Source organism: Penicillium antarcticum (assembly GCF_028974205.1).
Source record: "Penicillium antarcticum strain IBT 31339 chromosome Unknown utg000005l_segment0_segment0, whole genome shotgun sequence".
Classification (NCBI taxonomy): Eukaryota; Fungi; Ascomycota; class Eurotiomycetes; order Eurotiales; family Aspergillaceae; genus Penicillium; species Penicillium antarcticum.
The window spans coordinates 1,837,102-1,855,749 of NW_026695303.1; the positions used below are offsets into that span (position 1 = coordinate 1,837,102).

An 18,648-nucleotide genomic window follows, 5' to 3' on the forward strand; every position below is an offset into this window, starting at 1 on the left:
AAAGCTTAAGACGATTGCTCAATGGTGACACGCTTTCGATGCCCCATATTTTGGCAGTTTACCAGAAGCGGCAAAGCCCGAGCAGGAAATACCAGACAAAGGGTCTGTCTACTTCTTAATTCCTAAGTCCAGAGATCTTTCTAGTTCTGCTATACATCCACTGTCCAACTTTGTTCCATTGTCATTTCTCTTGATTTCGGTCCCACGAGGAATTTCCTCACCTATTAGGCAGACACTCGTTTCAATTTTAAATGAGCAATAGGGTATCATCGGCTTCATGGGTAGGCCTCAATCACTCGAATATATCAATTTGTTATTGAATGGTTAATCAGGCCACGGATGAGTATTTAAAAGAAGCTTTCTCCAGCCAATACATAATGCTCAGACAAACGGAGGATGACAACCTTGTTGTTTTCCTCGGCCCAATGCACCAGGCCGCTATGTAGATCACCAGGGCTTATCTTGAAAGCCTAGCCGAAGAACGCATGCACAAGACTCATGAACTGAATGCGACTGTTCTTGAGTAAAATTGAATACAAGTCATATTCGTTATCCTGTGGCTTGCTGTTAGAAGAAGCATTGAAGGCTCAACCGGGATTTGGAATTCAGCCACAACGCAAAACAGGAAGTGAGGCTTGAGGGTTAGCTTGGCTGCATTAGCACGCAGTCTTATGGTGATGAAATATATCTATTGTTAATGAAGGACTGTCGGGTGTCACCCAGACTGTCCAGTACCCGTCTAGCTGTCCACATCTTATTTCTTGCCAATATGGACTGGAATATTATCAAGCCCATTCTTCTCTCTCCATTTGCACAGAAGTAAACAGCTCCAAGCACGGGACCGTAGCCAATACGAATTGAATTTTGCATAGTAAATTTAACAGTTAACGCATCCTATAAACAGAAAATGGCCTGTAGCTGTCTCCTTGTACTTCAATTCGCTCGTCTGGTCTGCAGGGGCAAATCATTCTGTGTGACTTTCTCTATACTTGTGCGGCTTAATTACCGCCAATCTACATAAGCCTCATTGTGTTTGTGTCCACGCAATATTTACTCGGACTTTTCGTTCCAGTCATCAAAGGACCGAATGAGGTCTAGATATCAGAGTTAGTCAGATTGTCACCCAAAAATGGTACGCAGAAAGGCAAAACAAACCGTAATACAGCATCATGCCTTCGAGATGCACATCCAAACGAATACGCTCATCCACAGTATGAATGTTCAGCGTGCCACCAGCCCGAGAGGGACTCCAGCGGTAAATGTTCTTCGAAAGAGCCCAATAGAAGCGCGTGTCGGTATTTCCGGTCATCACATCACCAGTAACAACCACCTTGGGCTTGGTGCTGGATTTGGAAAGCGGGTTCGGGTGCGATTCAAAGACGCTACGTGCCACACCGGAGAAACGCGCCCACACCTTCGAGGTGAGAGGGTCCGTGGGTGAGATTGGAGCAGGGATCAGGGGGACACTGAGAGGCGAGAAAGTGATTGTGCGGTCGCTTGCACCTCCCTCTGTGGACTCCTCCACGCCAGGGAATGCAATGCGCATTTTGAGGTTGTGCTCTTCAGCGATAGGAGTGATCAGACGCACAGCACGCTCGAGAAGCTGATCGGGTGTCTGGTGAAGTGCCACACGGTAGTTGACAACGGCCTGGATCTTCTCTGGTAGAGCGTTGGTCTTGACACCGCCATGGATCAAGTCTGCGGCCTGTGAGGTCTGCATGGTGTACCGGACCGCAGGACCGCGGGAGCTGGCAACAGCTTCTCCCAGGGCAGCGGGATCCTGTGCAGCCAGCTTGTCCGCAAGCCAGGTCTCCACATGGTCGGGTGAGTAACGTGCCTGGCACTGGAGCATTCCATGTGCCGGGTGGTTAGTATCCAACCAAGCAGGGAACAGCTCCTTCCGCTCGAGCTCATACAGAATCTGAGCCATGATACCAATACCAGTGTGTGCAGGCGGGATAGAGCTGTGGCCACCGGGGACAGCAATATCAAGGATCAGGTCGAGACTACCCTTCTCGCCAACTGCAGGGAGGGCGTACAAGACATCATCGTTCGCATCTGCTTCATTGCCGAGGCTCTGCAGACCCATGCCACCCTCGTCAAGGATGAAATCAAATGAATCCTTGCCATACTTCTTTTCAAGCTCGGCTGAGATCGCGCCAGCGCCAAGGAATCCGTGCGACTCCTCGTCGAAGCCGAAGGCGAAGAGGACTGTGCGCTTGGGCTTCCAGTCTTGCGAGAGAAGATCCTCGACTGCGGACATCAATCCAATCAACACGTTCTTGCAGTCGCTAGACCCGCGACCCCAGATCCATTCACCATCGAAAACACCGGCAAATGGCGGGTGAGTCCAGTCTGAGGGATCGTCGATTGGGACAACATCTTGATGAGCCATGAAGAGAATGGGTTTTTGCGTGGTGTCAGCTCCCTTGAAGGTGAATACTAGGCCGAGGCGATTGATATGATCAACCTCCGCGCGCTCGTGTCTAAAAATGATCTTAGTACTTTTCTTTCCCTATCTTTTTTTTTTTTTTTTTTTGGCTTTACGGCTTCATGTGCCACCCAATGCCTGGGATGTGCTTCTTACACTAGAGGGAACATCTTCTCCAATAGCGACTGGAACTTGACCACAGGCTCGAATGCCTCGTCGTACGGGTCTTTCATGTAGTCACCCACAGTAGTTGGGATTTGCACCGCGCGCGAGAGACGATCAGCCTGGCGAGCGCGGAAAGCCTCATCGGACAGGAATACATCGGACGAGTGAAAGCTGTCATTGGGAGATTCCACCTTTGGCGCTTGGGGGCAGGTTTCCTGGGCAGAAGGCTTAGATAGAAGCTTGTTGTAATAGCCGGAGAGATCGGCGTCGGGGAAGAGAAGCTGCTGTGCGGGGATGTTGAGGGCCAGCGCTGGCACAGAGGCCAGCCCGAAAAGGGCAACGGGTTTCATTATGGAACGTTAATTGTTTCCAGTTAGAAACAGTTGAAGACGTAGAAAGCGCTTTGAATGATGGCGAATTGCTCATAGTTTATAGGCCGCACGCAAGGGTCTTATCTTTCCCCTCTCTTTGGCTCGGCTGGCGGGCTTTGCCGCACCCGAATTGTCCTATCAGAGCCGCCGCTTTGCCGAGAGTTGGGGTTATTGTAGCATTGTAGTATTGGGGTACCTTGCATTTTACAGTAATAGAATATGATTGCACGATATGGCGGAAGTACTGAGGAAAGTGAGCAAGGCTGGCTGTCACGCCATGGAACATTAAGCTTATTAATCGTCCTTGGCAGTTTGAGGATACCATACCCGTCACATCATGAATGATGCTCATATATCGAACACAACAGGGTGCAGACGGGATACGGATGGATCTTCCGCGCCATAGTCACAGTGTAATTCGTGAATGCTATCTTCGCGCTAGCGTTACTTGGATTCAGCAGCATGATTGCCTTCCAGTTCAACCACCATGCGCATCAGTTGATTCATCTATTCGATTGTTTTTCTTCCTGTTTTAGTAATGGATTCAAATGTCTCGAAATGAATCAGAGTTCTATAGCCGCAGTTAGAGGGACATATTTGTAGATTCACTTACTGTGGCAATTGAACTCGAAGGTTTCTTACGAATCCATTCATGCGAATCACTCATTCAAATGCTCTGTTGTTTCTTATTTTTGGTGGAGGGACTGGGGAGCTATCGATACCATTAGTGATGTATTGAGCAGACTTGGGACCCTCTCACAATCATGGACAGGAAATAACAGCTCAGCCTGTGGGCATTGCAGCTGTCAGACGCAACTGGATTCTGCTGGTAGTATTTGCTGACAGACCAGCTGTATAAGCAGTCCTGAGCGGCAGTGGTTTTTTAGCCCCCAGGATTGATCTATTTCCAGAAAGTCCCAAAGGAATGCTTACGGTCCTTGCCAATTTCTATCTCTCTCTCTCTCTCTCTCTATCCTTGCACGTGGGTTCTGCGAGCGCTCAGTAAAGCTCAGATGAACAAATATAACAACAGGACGTCTGACATAAGACAGACTCGATCCTATCTCAATTCGATGTACATGCTTGGGAGGTCGATATGAAATCAGCTATGAGGCTTCACTAGCATCGCCGGCAGGCATACGTATATCTAGAAGGGCGACAAGGTAGGTGATCATCGTTACTCTAAACCACCTTGGGCAAACATACGGCGAAGGTAAGCCCCCACGCAAATGATGTGTCCAGTAACCGGGCATGTCAGAGCAGCTCGCAATCGCGCGACTTACAGTAAAGTTGGCCCCAGACGGTTGACCTATCATCTGTGAGCTTCTAGTCTATTAATAAGTTAGCTTGGTGTGCGCAGTACAACTCCACCCCGAATCAGGTACATATTTCCTGTAGGCTGGCGTCTAAGGGGCTTCATTTGAGTATTTGAGTGCCCTTAAATTAGTATCTCTGTCTTCAAATCGCGCACATCTTTCTATAGGGATCATCAGTAGGTCAGTACGGACGAATCGCAACATCGTGGATCAATTTGGGACGATCACAAGCCATGTGGTTTCTCCACTGCTAGCAGCTCCATAAGTTGGGCGAAAATTAGGATCCCCATTTTTACAAAGCCCGATGGGAGCACCGATGAGCAAGAAACAAGAAAAGGGGGCAACACGGATTCACAGTAGCAGATCGGACAGAATGGAAACCTGGGAAACAAGGCCACAAGTTCACCATGGGTCAGGGATTGTGTAAGCACCCCCGAGTTGAAAACGACCCCTGAGATCGATCGTAGCTTTCTACACTTGTACAGATTCCTCATGTCTGACTCCGGTGGGATACTCGGAATGGAGCAAGGGGTCATCAGAAGCAATGTCAGATTTCTCCAGGCAACACATCCACTCCAAAACCCCTCAATACTCGATCAAGTTAAAGTGAGATACCAGAAACATGCGAACTGATCCTCTGTTTCAGTTGTTTGACTCGTTTGGCCCCATCCACCGTCATGGGCTTCTCGAAAAGGCAAGCAAGGCGCCACATCTGGGGATGCCGAGCGGGCGATCATCAGCTTGCGAACCAATGGGACCCGAACGGAAGTTCAATAGAGCATGTCGCTTAGTGTTTCAGGATGATCACTAGCTTGCGTCGCTCAACGACTGGAGGTTTTCGATGTCATCGGCCCCAGCTGTACTCCACAGAAAATTCATCGAAAAAATGGAGCCCGAACACCCTGCGACCGAACAAACGGGGTTTAAAGAAGTTTGTTGGACCCTTCTTTCCTGCTTCACGCCTCTCACTCTACAATATCACCCTCTCTACCCGATTTTTTTTCTTAAATTGTCACTACTATCACTCTTTCTTACTACACCTTTCGCTCTAATTGATCTCGAATTACCTTTAACTACCCACAATGCATTCCAGCTTCATTCTCGCGGCCCTTGCCCTCGCTCTGCCCGTGTACTCGAGCTCTTCCGGATATGTGGGCTGCTACTCTGACGCCGGTTCCTTGAAGAACAAGGGTCCCTTTAGCTACCAATCCGTCGGAGCCTGTGAACAATCCTGTGTGCGTGACGGCCACAACGTCATCGGCCTTACCCGCGGCAACATGTGCTACTGCGGCGACGCCGTTCCCTCGCAGTCCGCCAAGGTCGACAACGACAAGTGCGACCTGGCGTGTCCTGGATACCCCGCCGATAAGTGTAAGTCATTCGTAATTCAACAAAAAGAAGTACGGAACTAACCAATTCTTCTGTACAGGCGGCGGCACGGATACCTTTACCATCTACCAGATCGCCAAGAAAGACGCAGAAGACTCTGCCTCAGAGGCCTCCTCGACCACCATGGCACCAAGCGCCGCCACCGCTGCGGGTGGAATCATCGTCGCAGCAACTGCAAACTCCGCGCCAAGTGGCATCGTGACCACGACCTCATCCATGAACGCCAAGGTCACCGCACTCGCATCCAAGTCCGCCAATGCCGCCTCAACCGCCGCCACATCTGCCTCTGTTTCAGCCTCACCCACCAACAACGCCGCCGGCACCATCCAAGTCGGATCTTCGTTGGTCGGTGCCGTCATTGCTGGCATGGGTTTGCTGCTGTAAGATGCCTAGGGGGGGGGGTTTGTTAGATCGTCGGCGATTGGAACGGAAACGCAACTGCTACTATCGTTTGTTTGTCTCCTTGTAATTTCATGTACATTGGATGTACAGATATATACCCTCGCCGGTTCCGGTTCGTCGACAAGCTCGTCATGATTTGATAACGGGGATAATATCGTTTTTGTTTGAAACTTTCCCCTTGTGCTTTACTCGCTGGTTCGGGTTATGGGATGCATTTACTGCCTGTCTTGGGATTGGGCATTTACACTCGTTTTTATTTCGTGGATTCAATACAACTATGACCACTTTAGATCAGCATTTACTGCTGCCGAATGGACTTCGATATCCTTTTTTTCGGGAATTTCAGAGCTTGCCAATAACATTTCAGACGATCTTGGACGTGTAAGTAGCCCAAGTTAGTACCTAAATCTTAATTTTTGTCGCTCGTTATAAGGAAATTGCAAACCGACGTCCGTAGCCTGAGCATAAACCCTTATTGAACAGTACGGAAATCGCTGTCTGTTATACTGAATCTTTGTGCTATCTCTCTTCATATGCAAAGAAACGCTTATCTTCCTTGCTCGCAATGTTATCAACAACACTTCTTTGGTCCGAGCGGCGAATCCGTAGAATGTTCTGGCTCGTTAGTTTATCTACTCTAATACTGATGGATTGACTGACTGGTAGGATACAGAATCTCATGCTTTCGGGATTGAGGCGCAGGGGTACGAGATTTGCTAAGGAGGCCATGCAATATGTAGCAGCACTGAGTGGGATTTAAAAGCGTTCTCATAGCCAATTGCCATAACCAGGGGCTAAATAGCAATCACTACTCTGGAGATTCAACTAGCCTTGGAAGAAGGGAAGTAAAGCCACCAACTTATTACTGTGCTCTCCTTGGTGAGGCCATTTACATCAGCCAAGTAAAGATAGACAAGAAAAGAATTTCTTGGCAAGGTCGGAAGAAAAGAAGAAAACAAGAAAGAAAACAAGAAACAAGTAGGAAGGCCGCGCATTGCTCCTGGGGTATCTCGCAAACGTCAAAACCAATATATAAAAAAAACTCAGGAGAGCAAAACTGCCAGTGGGTCTACTTAGAGGCGCGCTCTAGCCCCGGAGGGAGCACCCTCCCTTCTCTGTAAAGCAATTTGTTAGCAATGATCTTGAAAATGAGACAAAAGGACGTCTTACCTCTCGTACCTACGCCGCAGGTTGCGTGCGCCGTCTTTCAAACTCACCTGGCTGCGGCCTTGCAGCTTTGGCCCGCCGTCACTCGCAGGGCACACACCGTCTTCTTTCAAGATCTTCGAGTAGGAAGAGCCGAATATAGCCATCAATTCGAGTAACCGAGCGTTCTCTTCCTCGGTCCATTTTGTATTAGCCTTGCGGGTAGTGGACTTTGCAACGTCCCGTTTCATATTGGCTTTCCAGCGCGAATCGGTAAATCGCTCAGCGGTGCTATCGGCCTGGCTTGCATTGGATGAAACCACTTCAGCCTGCGACTGGGTGGTCCGGTCCAGGCTTGATTGGAGCTGCTCGGCTGCGCTTCCTAACCCTGTCCCAGCCTCGGTGCGCTGTCTCTTTGCAGCGGGGAGGTTTTGCTCGGGCTTTTCAGCCCTGCGGTCAACATCGCGGTTGTCGTCTTCGAATGCGTCATCGTCAGAGAGGTCACTTGAGTAGGACAAGCGTCTGGCTCGCTTCTTCTGGTTGGCTTCTCTGGGCGCAGGACGTTCGGGGCGTTCCCGCTCTGCGCTTAGTCCATAAGAGGAGCTAATTGGCGACACCTGGGCACGGCTTTCCTGGGCGTCAATGAACCGCGGGCCAGCAGGGAAAGACTTTTTGGCGGGGGGTCGCTGTGTGGCCGTTCGCTGTGTAATTTCATCATCTGGCGAATCGAAGAACCGGCCTGGGTTGTGGCTGACCCGGTTGATTCTGGCAGAGGCCGAGGGGCTGGTAGATGCCATGAATCCACTCTCATGTTCGCGGCTGAGATCCAATTCCTCTTCGTTGTTGTGCAAGGTGGTGTCATCTGCGAGGCCAGGATATGTGAGGTCCGGAGATTGCTGAATCTCGCGCTCGGGGGTCTCCTGGTCAAGGGTGAAGGGCCCAGGTGGATCCTTGTGGATTGCAGTTCCGGCATTCAAAGAACGATTGGGTGCCTGCGATTCAAGGGCTGCCAAATCTTGCTGGCGGCTGTTATCCATGCGGTTTTTGAGGGCTGCCATGGCGGAGGAGTTCCGATAGTGGCTAACAAGAAATGTTAACGACTGAAAGGAATATAATTTACTTCACATACCTCTTGGATTTCCGTCTTTCGGGTGCCGTTGTAGTAGGCTGCGTCTGGGGGCGGGCCGCTGGTACGAAAAGCTTTTGAGGTGTGGTTCGAGGCTGGGAAGCCTGAACGTCAGGTTCCTGGACAACTAACAGGGGTGATTCCAGTCTGGTAGCTTGCGCCTGTGTGCGGGCAACTTGTGGCGAAGGCGAAGGTGTAGCCCGAGGCTGGGGAACCTGTATCTCAGACTGGTGAGGAACAACCAGAGCTGGTTCCACGGTACGTACCCTCTGGGGTGATCGGGTCTGCTGGGGGGATTGCTGGGTACGCGGTTCCAGGAGACGACCTTTCTGTGGTGTAGGTAACACCGAACCTTGGAGCAGATTGGCTGGACCGACTGAGGCTGTAGTCAAGCGACGTGAAGATGCCCTTGTGGCTTGATCGTCTGAAAGACGCTTCAGGTCTTCCTTGATCTCCTTGTCGCGCCCTTGGATCCAGCGTGCAAGGTCTCGCTCAAAGACGCGCAATTCGTAGACCCTTTTCGGGTGGTCAACGCCGTACTTAAAAATTCCGTGGCGAAGATCGTCGAATCTTTCATCCACGGCTTCTTCGAGTTTGTCGATCTCGGGAAGATGCCCATCCTCGTCTTGCAAGACACCAGGCAAGTTGAAGCCCCTGAAAGTGGTAGGTGGTTCTTGATTGTCTTCCGCCCCAGGAATAAGGTCCATGCAGAAGATTCGTCGCAAGATAGCGATAGGATCAAAGTCTCTGGACTCACGATGCCTCTCCAGCTCCATTATGAAGAATTGGGTTCGAATGCTGAGAGCAAGATCGAATGTCTCCTGCTGAAGCTCGGTTGCTCCAATTGTCCCGACGGTGGTTGTATCCGCAAACCGCTCCATGAAGCATGCAGGAAATTGAATATCCAGCTCTTGGATGACCTGTAGCTTGTCGTTGGTGCCGAGGCTAGGTAGGCTAGGAAGGAACATGTTCAGAGCCAGCTGAGCACAGTTGGCGAGATGCAAGCTTGGAAGGACACTCTCAAACTGAGCAGATGAAAGGTGTTGACGAAAATCGGAGATGTCGAGGAATGTCCTGTCTTGACGTACAAGAGTCATATCACTCAGTTCGTCTTTCATGCCGTGGACGAAACGCCTGAGGCGTTTGCCATTGGGGGTGTTGGAATCAGCGAGTCTTTTAGCCTCCTCTGCAAGGATTCTTGGCTTCAAATTTTGAGGGATTATCAGCCCCAAGACATCGTTTGCCTCTTTTTCGACGTGAGGTAATTGGCCTGCAATATTATTCGCGATATGGGCATTATTGGGCTCCAGATCACTGGGGCCCAATGTTGTACCGGAGACATTAGTGTGACCTTCATGATTCTCCGGCGACTCGGGTACAACTTCCCGGCCCCTGGGGGTAGGATTTCTCGGAGAGCTTGTGAAGGGCACTTCTGGGAGGCTCGGCACTGGATTAAGTCAGAATAAGTTGCGAAGTAGACAGTGCAGACATAGTGAATTGTATCGAGTAAGGAAACATGAGAATGCGCCAACTATTGTGAAGTTGAGGAATCTTCAACTTCGGATATAGACAAAGCCATAGTTCATAGATGCCAAGACGAAGTGTGGGTAAACATTGCAGGCAGGAACTGGACAGGAGGGGAAAGGATCAAATTTCTTACGGTTGCGCCCAAAAGACAGCCCAGTGCTCATGGCACTTGTGCCAGGTACGACATTATCAATATCACGGCTTTGGCTTCTCGTGACTCGACGCTGGTTGGGTGGCGCGGTAGCCATGGAGGGCGGTAAGTCCGGGGCACGTGGAGTGCCTCGCGTCGCAGTGTTGTTTGCGATCAAATTATCACTCGTCTTCAACAAAGGCTGAATATAAATCAGGATTCAGGTCAGCAAAAGTAACCTGATCAAGATAACATCTGTATGAAGGTGAAATGAATCTGATGGGACGTGGTGACGGTGGAAGGACGAAGGAAGAAGAATTGAGGGTTTCAGGGCTGTTTGCCAAGAGGAACACGGCCCCCGGGCGGAAAAACTACGTATGAATATTCTTCCGTTGAATGTTCAACCGCTTCTAGACGTCACATGATCTTGAGGTCTCGGAACATTGATCATGCGTAAACCCTAAACTGCAAACCCCAAACCCTCGCCCAAACCCTCAACTTAAGCCGCTAAGCCTAAAGCCTCATATCAACTTTCCCCATATATCAGGCCCACTTTTATTCGGGTCCCTCGATTTTGATTGGCTTTAAGTACCAGCCGTACTCTTCGCTCTCGCTGCTGCTTCTCGCCCGCGTCTCTGGCCCCCGGTTCTCGACCATGCACTCCTAAATGATCTGTCAAGATGTTCAATATGCCAAGCCTGCAGGTTTTTCTCAGGGGTAGTGTGGAGGATCCTGCCGGCAGAACAGTGGATCAGCTAACTTCCTTCGCCGGCGCCGTACCTGTTTTCTATGCAACAGTCCAGAAATTGGTTTCCCCTTCCAGGTGAGCAGACTTGCATCACCTTATGAGCTCCGAAACACCATGTCTCTCTCATGACCGAACACATTGTCAATTTCAACATGATCGACTTGTGTTAATATCATTCGCAACGTTTTAATATCCGTTTCATTAGAACCTGGTAGAACTTTTCTTGTTTTTTTTTCATCTGGCAACAAGTATTTTGGAGTTCTGACACAGTGCACTGTCCGCGGTGCTGGACTTGAAGGTCTACAAACTGTTAATCAACTGCTGATTGTCATACTGGCCAGGGACTACAGCAAGAATATAACATGCCAACACAATAGCACTGAGGCACCTATCATGTCTAGTTTTTAAAGGACTTTGTCTTATTGAAGACCTGGTCATTGAGTGGACCAGACACAGAAATATATCATTAAAACAGAGGTATGTCACAAAGATGCAATCGACTTCTACAAGCAAACCAACCGCCAAAAACTGTAAATGAAATCACATAAACACATACAAGCGCGGAGATGCAGCGCTCTAAAAGATGGCTTCAATGAAGTAGATGACGCCAAAGACGAGAAAAGCAACGGCACCGCCAAGAGTCACTGTAATTGTCATGATTAGTGTTGTTCTTGATCGAAATAACAGAAGAATAGGAATACATACCAACACGCATACTGACCCGGCCAGCGATGGCTCGGCCACCAATAACGGCTGCGGCTGTGCAGATTCCGTGACCGGCGCTGGCTCCGATGGTCACCCACCAGTAGTCCTGTCCAGCTGCCATGGCGATTGTAGCTATCTGACTGCGGTCACCCCATTCACCGAGGAAGGTCATGACAAAGGTCTGCACCCAGGCGGGGCTGAGAAGCAGCGAGAAGAGGTTGTTCAAGCCCGAAACAATATCGTTGAATCTTTGACGGGGCTGAGGAGAAGAGCCACGGGAAGATGAGGAAGACACACTCTCTGGGGGGGAAGGCAGGCGGTTGCCAGAGCCACGAGTCTTGGGGCGGCCAGCGCGACCAGCCTCGAGGGAGTGGGGAGTAACTGAAGAGCGACGGCGGTCCATACGCAGCTGTTGGTGCTCCTTCTCTTCCAGTTCCATCTCAACCTCGCGCATTTCCTCACCAACACCCTCATCCGGAGACATTTCGCGACCTTCCTTCAGCATCTTAAGGCCAAAGATCAGGAAGAGAACAGCAGCCATGAACTTGGTGAAGGTCTTGGGAATCAGGGTAGGAACAGCATGGCCCAAGACAGCTGAGAGGACAGTCATGCCAATCAAGGCGCTGAACGCAGCTGAGAATACCACCAGACGGGGGTGGCGCATTGCCATCAGAGCAGCAACAAGGAATGTCTTGTCGCCAATCTCAGAGACCAGAATCATGGTGAAGGAGAAAACGAGAGAGTGCAGAGAGCTGCCTTGTTCGGGGATGTCGGAGCTCGATCCGTGGTTCAACGAAGACGAACTGGAAGATGATCCGGAGCCGAGGGAGCCATGCTCAAGAGCAAGCGGGTCATCTTTGACCATAGCTGGGGGCTTAGGGTGTGGGATATCGTGTGGCTTTTCCGGGAGATCGGCGGGTTTCTGAAAGTACGTTAATGAGACTAGTTCCAGACAGGATTTCGTTGCTTGAAAAATTAAGGGGAGGGCTCACCTCAAGCATCCCAAGAGTACCGTCACCCTCTGCGGTCCGACTTCCACTACTAGCAACTGTACCATCGCTGTCAGATGCCAGCTTCTTCGTCTCGCTGTGCGGCAATGGAGGCGCCTCCTTCGGGCCACCGGGCACTCTTTCAGGTGTGTATTGGTTTTCCTTTCCTTTCTCCGTAACACCACCCTCGGTACCCCGGGTGCCTTCTTTCGGACCCGCACGATACGGATCATCCATGACACCGCCGTTCGAATGCGGGATCACCTTCCCATCTTCGGTGCTGATGTGCTGCGCCGATGGAATCTTGGTATCGTATTTTGGTGTGACTGGCTCAATTTCCTCGCTTCCTTTGGCGCTTTTGCGATCACGGTCTCCGCTGGTTTCCACCCATGGGCCAGCGTGCGGTCTGCCATCCTTGCCATCCACGGGGACGTCCAGCGCCCCTTTGGCAACATTGGATGCGACTGTGTCTGAATCAACGGAGGGATATTTGACATCAGAGGCACCACGTGAGACCCGAGAATTTGTATTGTCATTATATGTGGTGTCGGCCAATGCGGCCGAGATGGCGGGAAGGAGGAAGAGAAGGAATGACGACGATGGGCTAATCTTCATTGTGAATGTCCGCTTGTCTCGTGGAAGGAGTTAATCAGGGTCGAATTGAAGATGGTTGAAAAGAAAATTGGTATTTCCTGAGGAACAGGAGATGTAAGGGACAGAAAGCTGTTATTGAAAGTGGAAGAATTCTTTGATGCCACGACACCAAGTCGTCGCTGGGGAGACTCGAGAACAAGACCACTACGGTCAGGCTAATATGAACGAGCGACGTAGGAAAAGATAGAGATATTAAAATGAAGTATGTGAAATCAAGAAAATCAAGAAAGCATAGGAGACACGAGCTATTTCCTGTCTGGAAAGGCAAAGGGGGGTGCACGTGACCTCCCGGAAACGGGCTGGTAATCCCGTCAATTTGATTCACCGGACGCAATGGGCAACGAAGAAATATCATTCTCTTGATGTTGTACGATCGATTGTAATATGCTTGGTATGTTGGGCATATTTTGGATAATTTCACAAGTTACTGTTGCTCAAGTGCAAACCGGAACAGTGACATTGCACTGCAGTATAAATCTTGAACAGGAAGCACCAAACAAAGCATCATGTTTCAATAACATAGATTCTGTCTTCGTTCTAATGTAGTACAATATTCACTTGATGCAGTGTAACATCCACCCCTCTTGCATCTCAATGAAGTCTGGTTGAGCAATATCATTTCTATTCCCCTCCCCCCTGCAAGGTACGCGATCTCACAAACGCGTCGATCAGGGTCCTTTTCAATCCCTCAATGCCGCGGAGAAACAGGGATGTTTCAGAAATTCCAGGAACGCCTCCAGGTCAACCTTGATTGGACCGAAATGGGTTGAAGAATGGATATACAGCCACTTATAAATATATACCTACGAGGGTGGTGCGTGAGCCGCAATTGGAACTCGATATACATCAAGCAAAAAATGCTACCCTGTGAACTGTAATATAAGTTGTTCCGCTCATTCCAAGTCAATTTTCTCGACCAAACCAACCCATCAACCAAATCAAGTAAAACATCCATAAATAAATACCCCAAAATAGTCTGTCGATCCTAGCTGATATTACCCTGCCTGACCTTGGGCATAAGTGGCGTTTTCCCCATAGGCGTTCGAAAGGCTTGGCCAGCATAGAGCACCATATAGGGCAATACCTCAAGAGGCAGACTTCAACAAATGACACCATCAGCAGCCCGAGCGCGCAGGCAAACGTTGACATCCAACGGTATAAAGAGGCCCAAGGATGACTCCTTCCCCCCGCAATGAGCGATCTGCACAATGACGGCAGCCAAACGCCCATCAAGTCAGCTGAGACCCCTTAAAGACATCATCTGAGCAGCCAGCGCCGAAACTCCATTAAACACACGTCACTCTATAGCCTCAACTAAGCGCAGCGAAACTCTTTCAGCGAGCGCGATATATGAACCGGGATAGGACGGCTTGGCATTCCACCAAGAATGGCCGCGTGCATTTGGCGATTCCGCAGCATTAAGTGCTATTAAGCTTCACCGTAGATTGACACGGACAGGGATCGGATGTACATGTATGCACAACGTGGTTGGGTGCATACAATTCCGTTTCAAATTGCATTATCTTGCGCGTAATGCGTGGCTCCAGCTCCACCTGCGCATCAAGACTGCTTACTGGGCCCATAAGATGCGTATTAACGACATCGTGCTTGTCGAGGTTGGCGCTGCCCGGAAACGGTGTGTTTATCGGGATTTGACAGAGGACCCTGCGTCACACGCCGCGCAATTCATTGGCATTCTACATATATCTATGCAAGAGAATATTTGATCTATAACCTCAAAAGCAAAGGTACCCAGACGCTACCTGAATTAATCTCAGCAGGGGTGCGACCGGCGTGGTACTGAGCGGGTACCTTTGGACGACTCACCGCCCCCCGCTGCCACATGAGATCGTCACATCATCGTCTTTATCTCCTCCGCGGACTCCGCGTGATATCAGATTGCTCACTACTATATATATCCTCTTTCTTACTTCTTTGTCTTGATCTTCCTGAACTATGCCTTTGAGTGGTTTTCTCCCGTCGCCTGGGCTGATTCGCAAGCGTTGATCGCTTCACCCACCCTTTATCATTCTTATCAGGCCAATATTCATTTTTGGGCTGTTTCACGAGGTGCTTCTTCCCGACGACATTTTTGGGCTTTCAGCCAGATTCCAGGCGTTGAAATTGAGGGATTTCACTACATCCTGTTGGCCACAGTGTCAAAGATAAAGGTGAGTGCCTCCCGAGTCAAAACCTCATCCTTGAGCCATCGTCTCCAAGTGCTTGCTTTGGACCAAAAAAGAGAGAAAGTAACACCTGCTAATATGTGCATAGCTTACCTATTTCGCAAGAGGACTAGCGAGGTAACCTCGGTCCTAGTACCTCTACACAAAATGGTATCACCCGCAGATGGTCGCTTATCGACGGTGGAGGAGAACGTGGCGACGGACCCTGTTCAGCAGCAACCCACCACTTCACGTTGGAAACGGTTTTTTGGAGGAAACTCGACAGAAGATCCTGAATCTGGCGAGGATGTGCCCTATCGTGCAAAATCGACACTAGGAATTCTCAGTGACAAACAAACCGACGAAGTACCTGGTAAGTTGAGAGTCGATCTATACACAACACTGAATACTGAACAAGACACTGACATTTGGTTGCTTTAAGGAACGGTCCTTCTCCTATCATCGAATCGCAATGAACCCTTAGGCATGAGACATCAGCCGCACCGGACCTCAGCATCTTCTATCTCGTCTTACCCTCGCTCACGATCTACCTCTCGATCCCGCTCCGCTGTCGCAAAGAAGAGAACACCCGACGGACAATTTGTACTTGATCCGCAGCCAGATGACTCTGTGAATGATCCTCTGAACTGGCCTGTCTGGCAGAGAGATGCCGCGCTGCTCTCGCTCGGTTTCTACTGTTTGATGGGAGGTGGTATGACTCCGATCCTGGCAGCTGGATTCAATGAGGTTGCAGATCAGTACAATGTCAGCACGCAGCAAGTCGCCTTCACTACTGGATTCTACATGTTGGGCCTAGGTCTGGGATCGGTCGTGATGTCGCCTACTGCGATTCTCTATGGAAAACGGCCCGTCTACCTCCTGGGAGCATCTTTGTTCGTTATCTCAGCAATCTGGTGTGCCGCATCACCAAATTATCCCAGTCTCGTGGTCGCTCGCATTTTCCAAGGCCTCGCAGTGAGCCCGGTTGAGTGCCTTCCCTCTGCTACTATTGCGGAGATTTACTTCTTGCATGAGAGAGCTTACCGAGTTGGCATTTACACATTACTACTACTGGGAGGCAAGAACCTCATCCCCCTAGTGAGTGCTGCTATTATTGGAGGTCTGAACTGGCGCTGGGTATTCTGGATCGTCGCGATTATCGTTGGTGCATGTCTGGTACTGCTCTTCTTCTTTGTTCCCGAAACATTTTGGGACCGCACTCCTCGCCCTCGTCAGCCCAAGCAAAAGCGCCCGCGCCTCCCAGGCCGCAGTGTCTCTGACATTGTCCACCACCCGTTCCGTGGGAGACGCCCGCATGTTCAAATCCCAGAAGAATCCGCTGAACCTATGGATCACTCAGAATTGAACCTGTCACCGAAAAGAACAAAGAACGCGCATGTTGGATTTGCAGATGATCAAGTGGAAAGTGGAAGCCACGGATTTGACATCGAAAAGACCGACTTCACACCCGGGGCCGTAAATACTACCAATGGTGATCAAATTATCTCTGAAACCCCTAATCCAGCCACTGAGAAGGGGAATGATTTTCTGCAAGTGCCACCTCCTGCTTTGGTACCTGGGGCAAACCCGGATGACTTGGAAGCATCTCGTTCATCTGCAATAACCGAGTCGCAAGAGCCTGTTGGGCCACCTTTAACCGCAACGCTACAGTACACCAACCGACTCCGCGAGCGCCCGAAGATCCCATACTCTCAGCTCCTCGGAATATGGAATGGCCGAATCGCACAAGACAGTTGGCTCCGAGTCGCTGCACGTCCATTTATTCTGTTCGCTTATCCATCCGTGCTCTGGTCAACAGTAGTCTACGCCCTGTCCGTCGGCTGGTTGATCGTGATTTCAGAGTCTGTTGCCCATCTCTATCAGGGCAGAGAACACTACAACTTTACCCCACTTCAGACTGGTCTGGTCTACATCTCACCCTTTGTCGGCGGTCTCTTGGGAACTGCAGTAGCCGGTAAGGTATCCGACATCATCACGCGCTATCTCACCAAACGTAATGGCGGTATCTACGAACCCGAGTTCCGTCTTGTCATGGCAATCCCCATCACTTTGTCTACTGTCGTTGGATTGATGGCCTTTGGTTGGAGTGCCGAGATCAGGGACAACTGGATTGTGCCCACTATCTTCTTCGGACTTATCTCTTTCGGTTGCTGCTTGGGCAGTACTACTGCCATTACCTTCTGCGTGGACAGCTATCGTCAATACGCTGGTGAAGCGCTTGTCACACTGAACTTTAGCAAGAGTATGTTACTCCTATCCTCGATCATAACTTTTCTGGCCCCCATCTAACCGTTATATCACAGATATTCTCCACGGCCTAATCTTCTCCCTCTTCATCGTGGACTGGCTGGACGCCGAAGGATCCAAGGATGTCTTTCTCGTCATCGGCGGTATCCAGCTATTCTTCATGCTCATGACGATTCCAATGTACATTTACGGCAAACGAGCTCGTATGTGGACAGTGCGTAAGCAGCTCATGGAACGATTCTGATCTAGATCATTATTTTGTCTTCTGGTGGAATAACGCTCATATTCTGGTTTGCATATCGTTTGCTTTGCACATACCCTAGGAGGAGAACTTTGACTGGTGATTGTCTCGGTTGTTTTTCGCGTGTCTTTTTTTCGGCAGTTTATAAAGCGGGCGCCCTCATGGGTTCATGGAATCAACGGGATCTGTCTTCCTTTTTTGTCCCTTGGTGTTGTTTTCATCTACATTCGACTATCTTAATGATTAATTCATTATTGAATTCTAAGTGGCACCAGTGGATCTATTGCGTTATGTCTATCAGAGTGCAGCAGTTTTGCACGATATAAATCAGTATAAATCGAACTCCACGCATAATTCCCGGATCAGATAAGAAAAATTTCCCACCTCCGAGCGTGGTCTGACACGCCCGAGCTTGCGTAGCGGATCTCGGAGCCACGTGGTCTGAGCCTGTTTCTGGAAAAAGAATCTCCAACAAACGGGTCTACAGAGGCAAATAATCTAACGATGGCACGGAAAGGGCCCGAGAAATACTTGTAGGACTTCACAGTGGATCTACAAGAGTCGTCAAGATTACCGTTGGGAAAGACCAAGTTAATTCCACCGACGTTCCTCCGATCTGGAGGCGCTAGAGCTTGAAAAAGGCGTCGATTGAGCTCCTTTTAGGACAAACCCCCGATTCTAAAATCTTATCTGATTAAAACTCCGCTGTACCATTTCATAAGACGCGTTTCTTCCCTGCTATTTTTACGTGTTTCGCCGCTGGCCAAGAGTTTCGGACTTCTGTGCCATTCTCGGCTCACCATGCTGTTTCCTGCCAAGGATCTAATGACCCACTGAGCGTGTTTTTATCAATCTCCGATGTTGGCCGGCGTATA

General features: G+C 49.8%; 5 protein-coding genes across 5 annotated transcripts; 2 read left to right on the forward strand and 3 right to left on the reverse strand.

Annotated features, from left to right (window-relative positions):
- Positions 1–1,050: 1,050 nt before the first annotated feature.
- Positions 1,051–2,946, reverse strand: cps1 (Gly-Xaa carboxypeptidase; the record flags this gene model as incomplete). Its single annotated transcript, XM_058463402.1, has 3 exons — positions 1,051–1,094; positions 1,156–2,486; positions 2,588–2,946. 3 exons carry the CDS (start codon positions 2,944–2,946, stop codon positions 1,051–1,053), a joined length of 1,734 nt encoding a protein of 577 aa, XP_058319880.1.
- A 2,419-nt stretch (positions 2,947–5,365) lies between these two features.
- N7508_005337 (WSC domain-containing protein) lies at positions 5,366–6,056 on the forward strand (the record flags this gene model as incomplete). The annotated part of the gene is made up of 2 exons (XM_058463403.1): positions 5,366–5,654; positions 5,713–6,056. 2 exons carry the CDS (start codon positions 5,366–5,368, stop codon positions 6,054–6,056), a joined length of 633 nt encoding a protein of 210 aa, XP_058319881.1.
- A 1,087-nt stretch (positions 6,057–7,143) lies between these two features.
- Positions 7,144–10,121, reverse strand: N7508_005338 (uncharacterized protein; the record flags this gene model as incomplete). Its single annotated transcript, XM_058463404.1, has 4 exons — positions 7,144–7,189; positions 7,245–8,300; positions 8,350–9,793; positions 10,007–10,121. The coding sequence occupies 4 exons, from the start codon at positions 10,119–10,121 to the stop codon at positions 7,144–7,146; spliced, it is 2,661 nt and encodes an 886-aa protein (XP_058319882.1).
- Positions 10,122–11,327: 1,206 nt separating this feature from the next.
- On the reverse strand, positions 11,328–13,060 carry N7508_005339 (TMEM165/GDT1 family protein; the record flags this gene model as incomplete). Its single annotated transcript, XM_058463405.1, has 3 exons — positions 11,328–11,395; positions 11,457–12,378; positions 12,449–13,060. 3 exons carry the CDS (start codon positions 13,058–13,060, stop codon positions 11,328–11,330), a joined length of 1,602 nt encoding a protein of 533 aa, XP_058319883.1.
- Positions 13,061–15,432: 2,372 nt separating this feature from the next.
- N7508_005340 (putative MFS transporter) lies at positions 15,433–17,776 on the forward strand (the record flags this gene model as incomplete). The annotated part of the gene is made up of 3 exons (XM_058463406.1): positions 15,433–15,637; positions 15,707–17,527; positions 17,589–17,776. The coding sequence occupies 3 exons, from the start codon at positions 15,433–15,435 to the stop codon at positions 17,774–17,776; spliced, it is 2,214 nt and encodes a 737-aa protein (XP_058319884.1).
- Between the last annotated feature and the right edge of the window lie 872 nt (positions 17,777–18,648).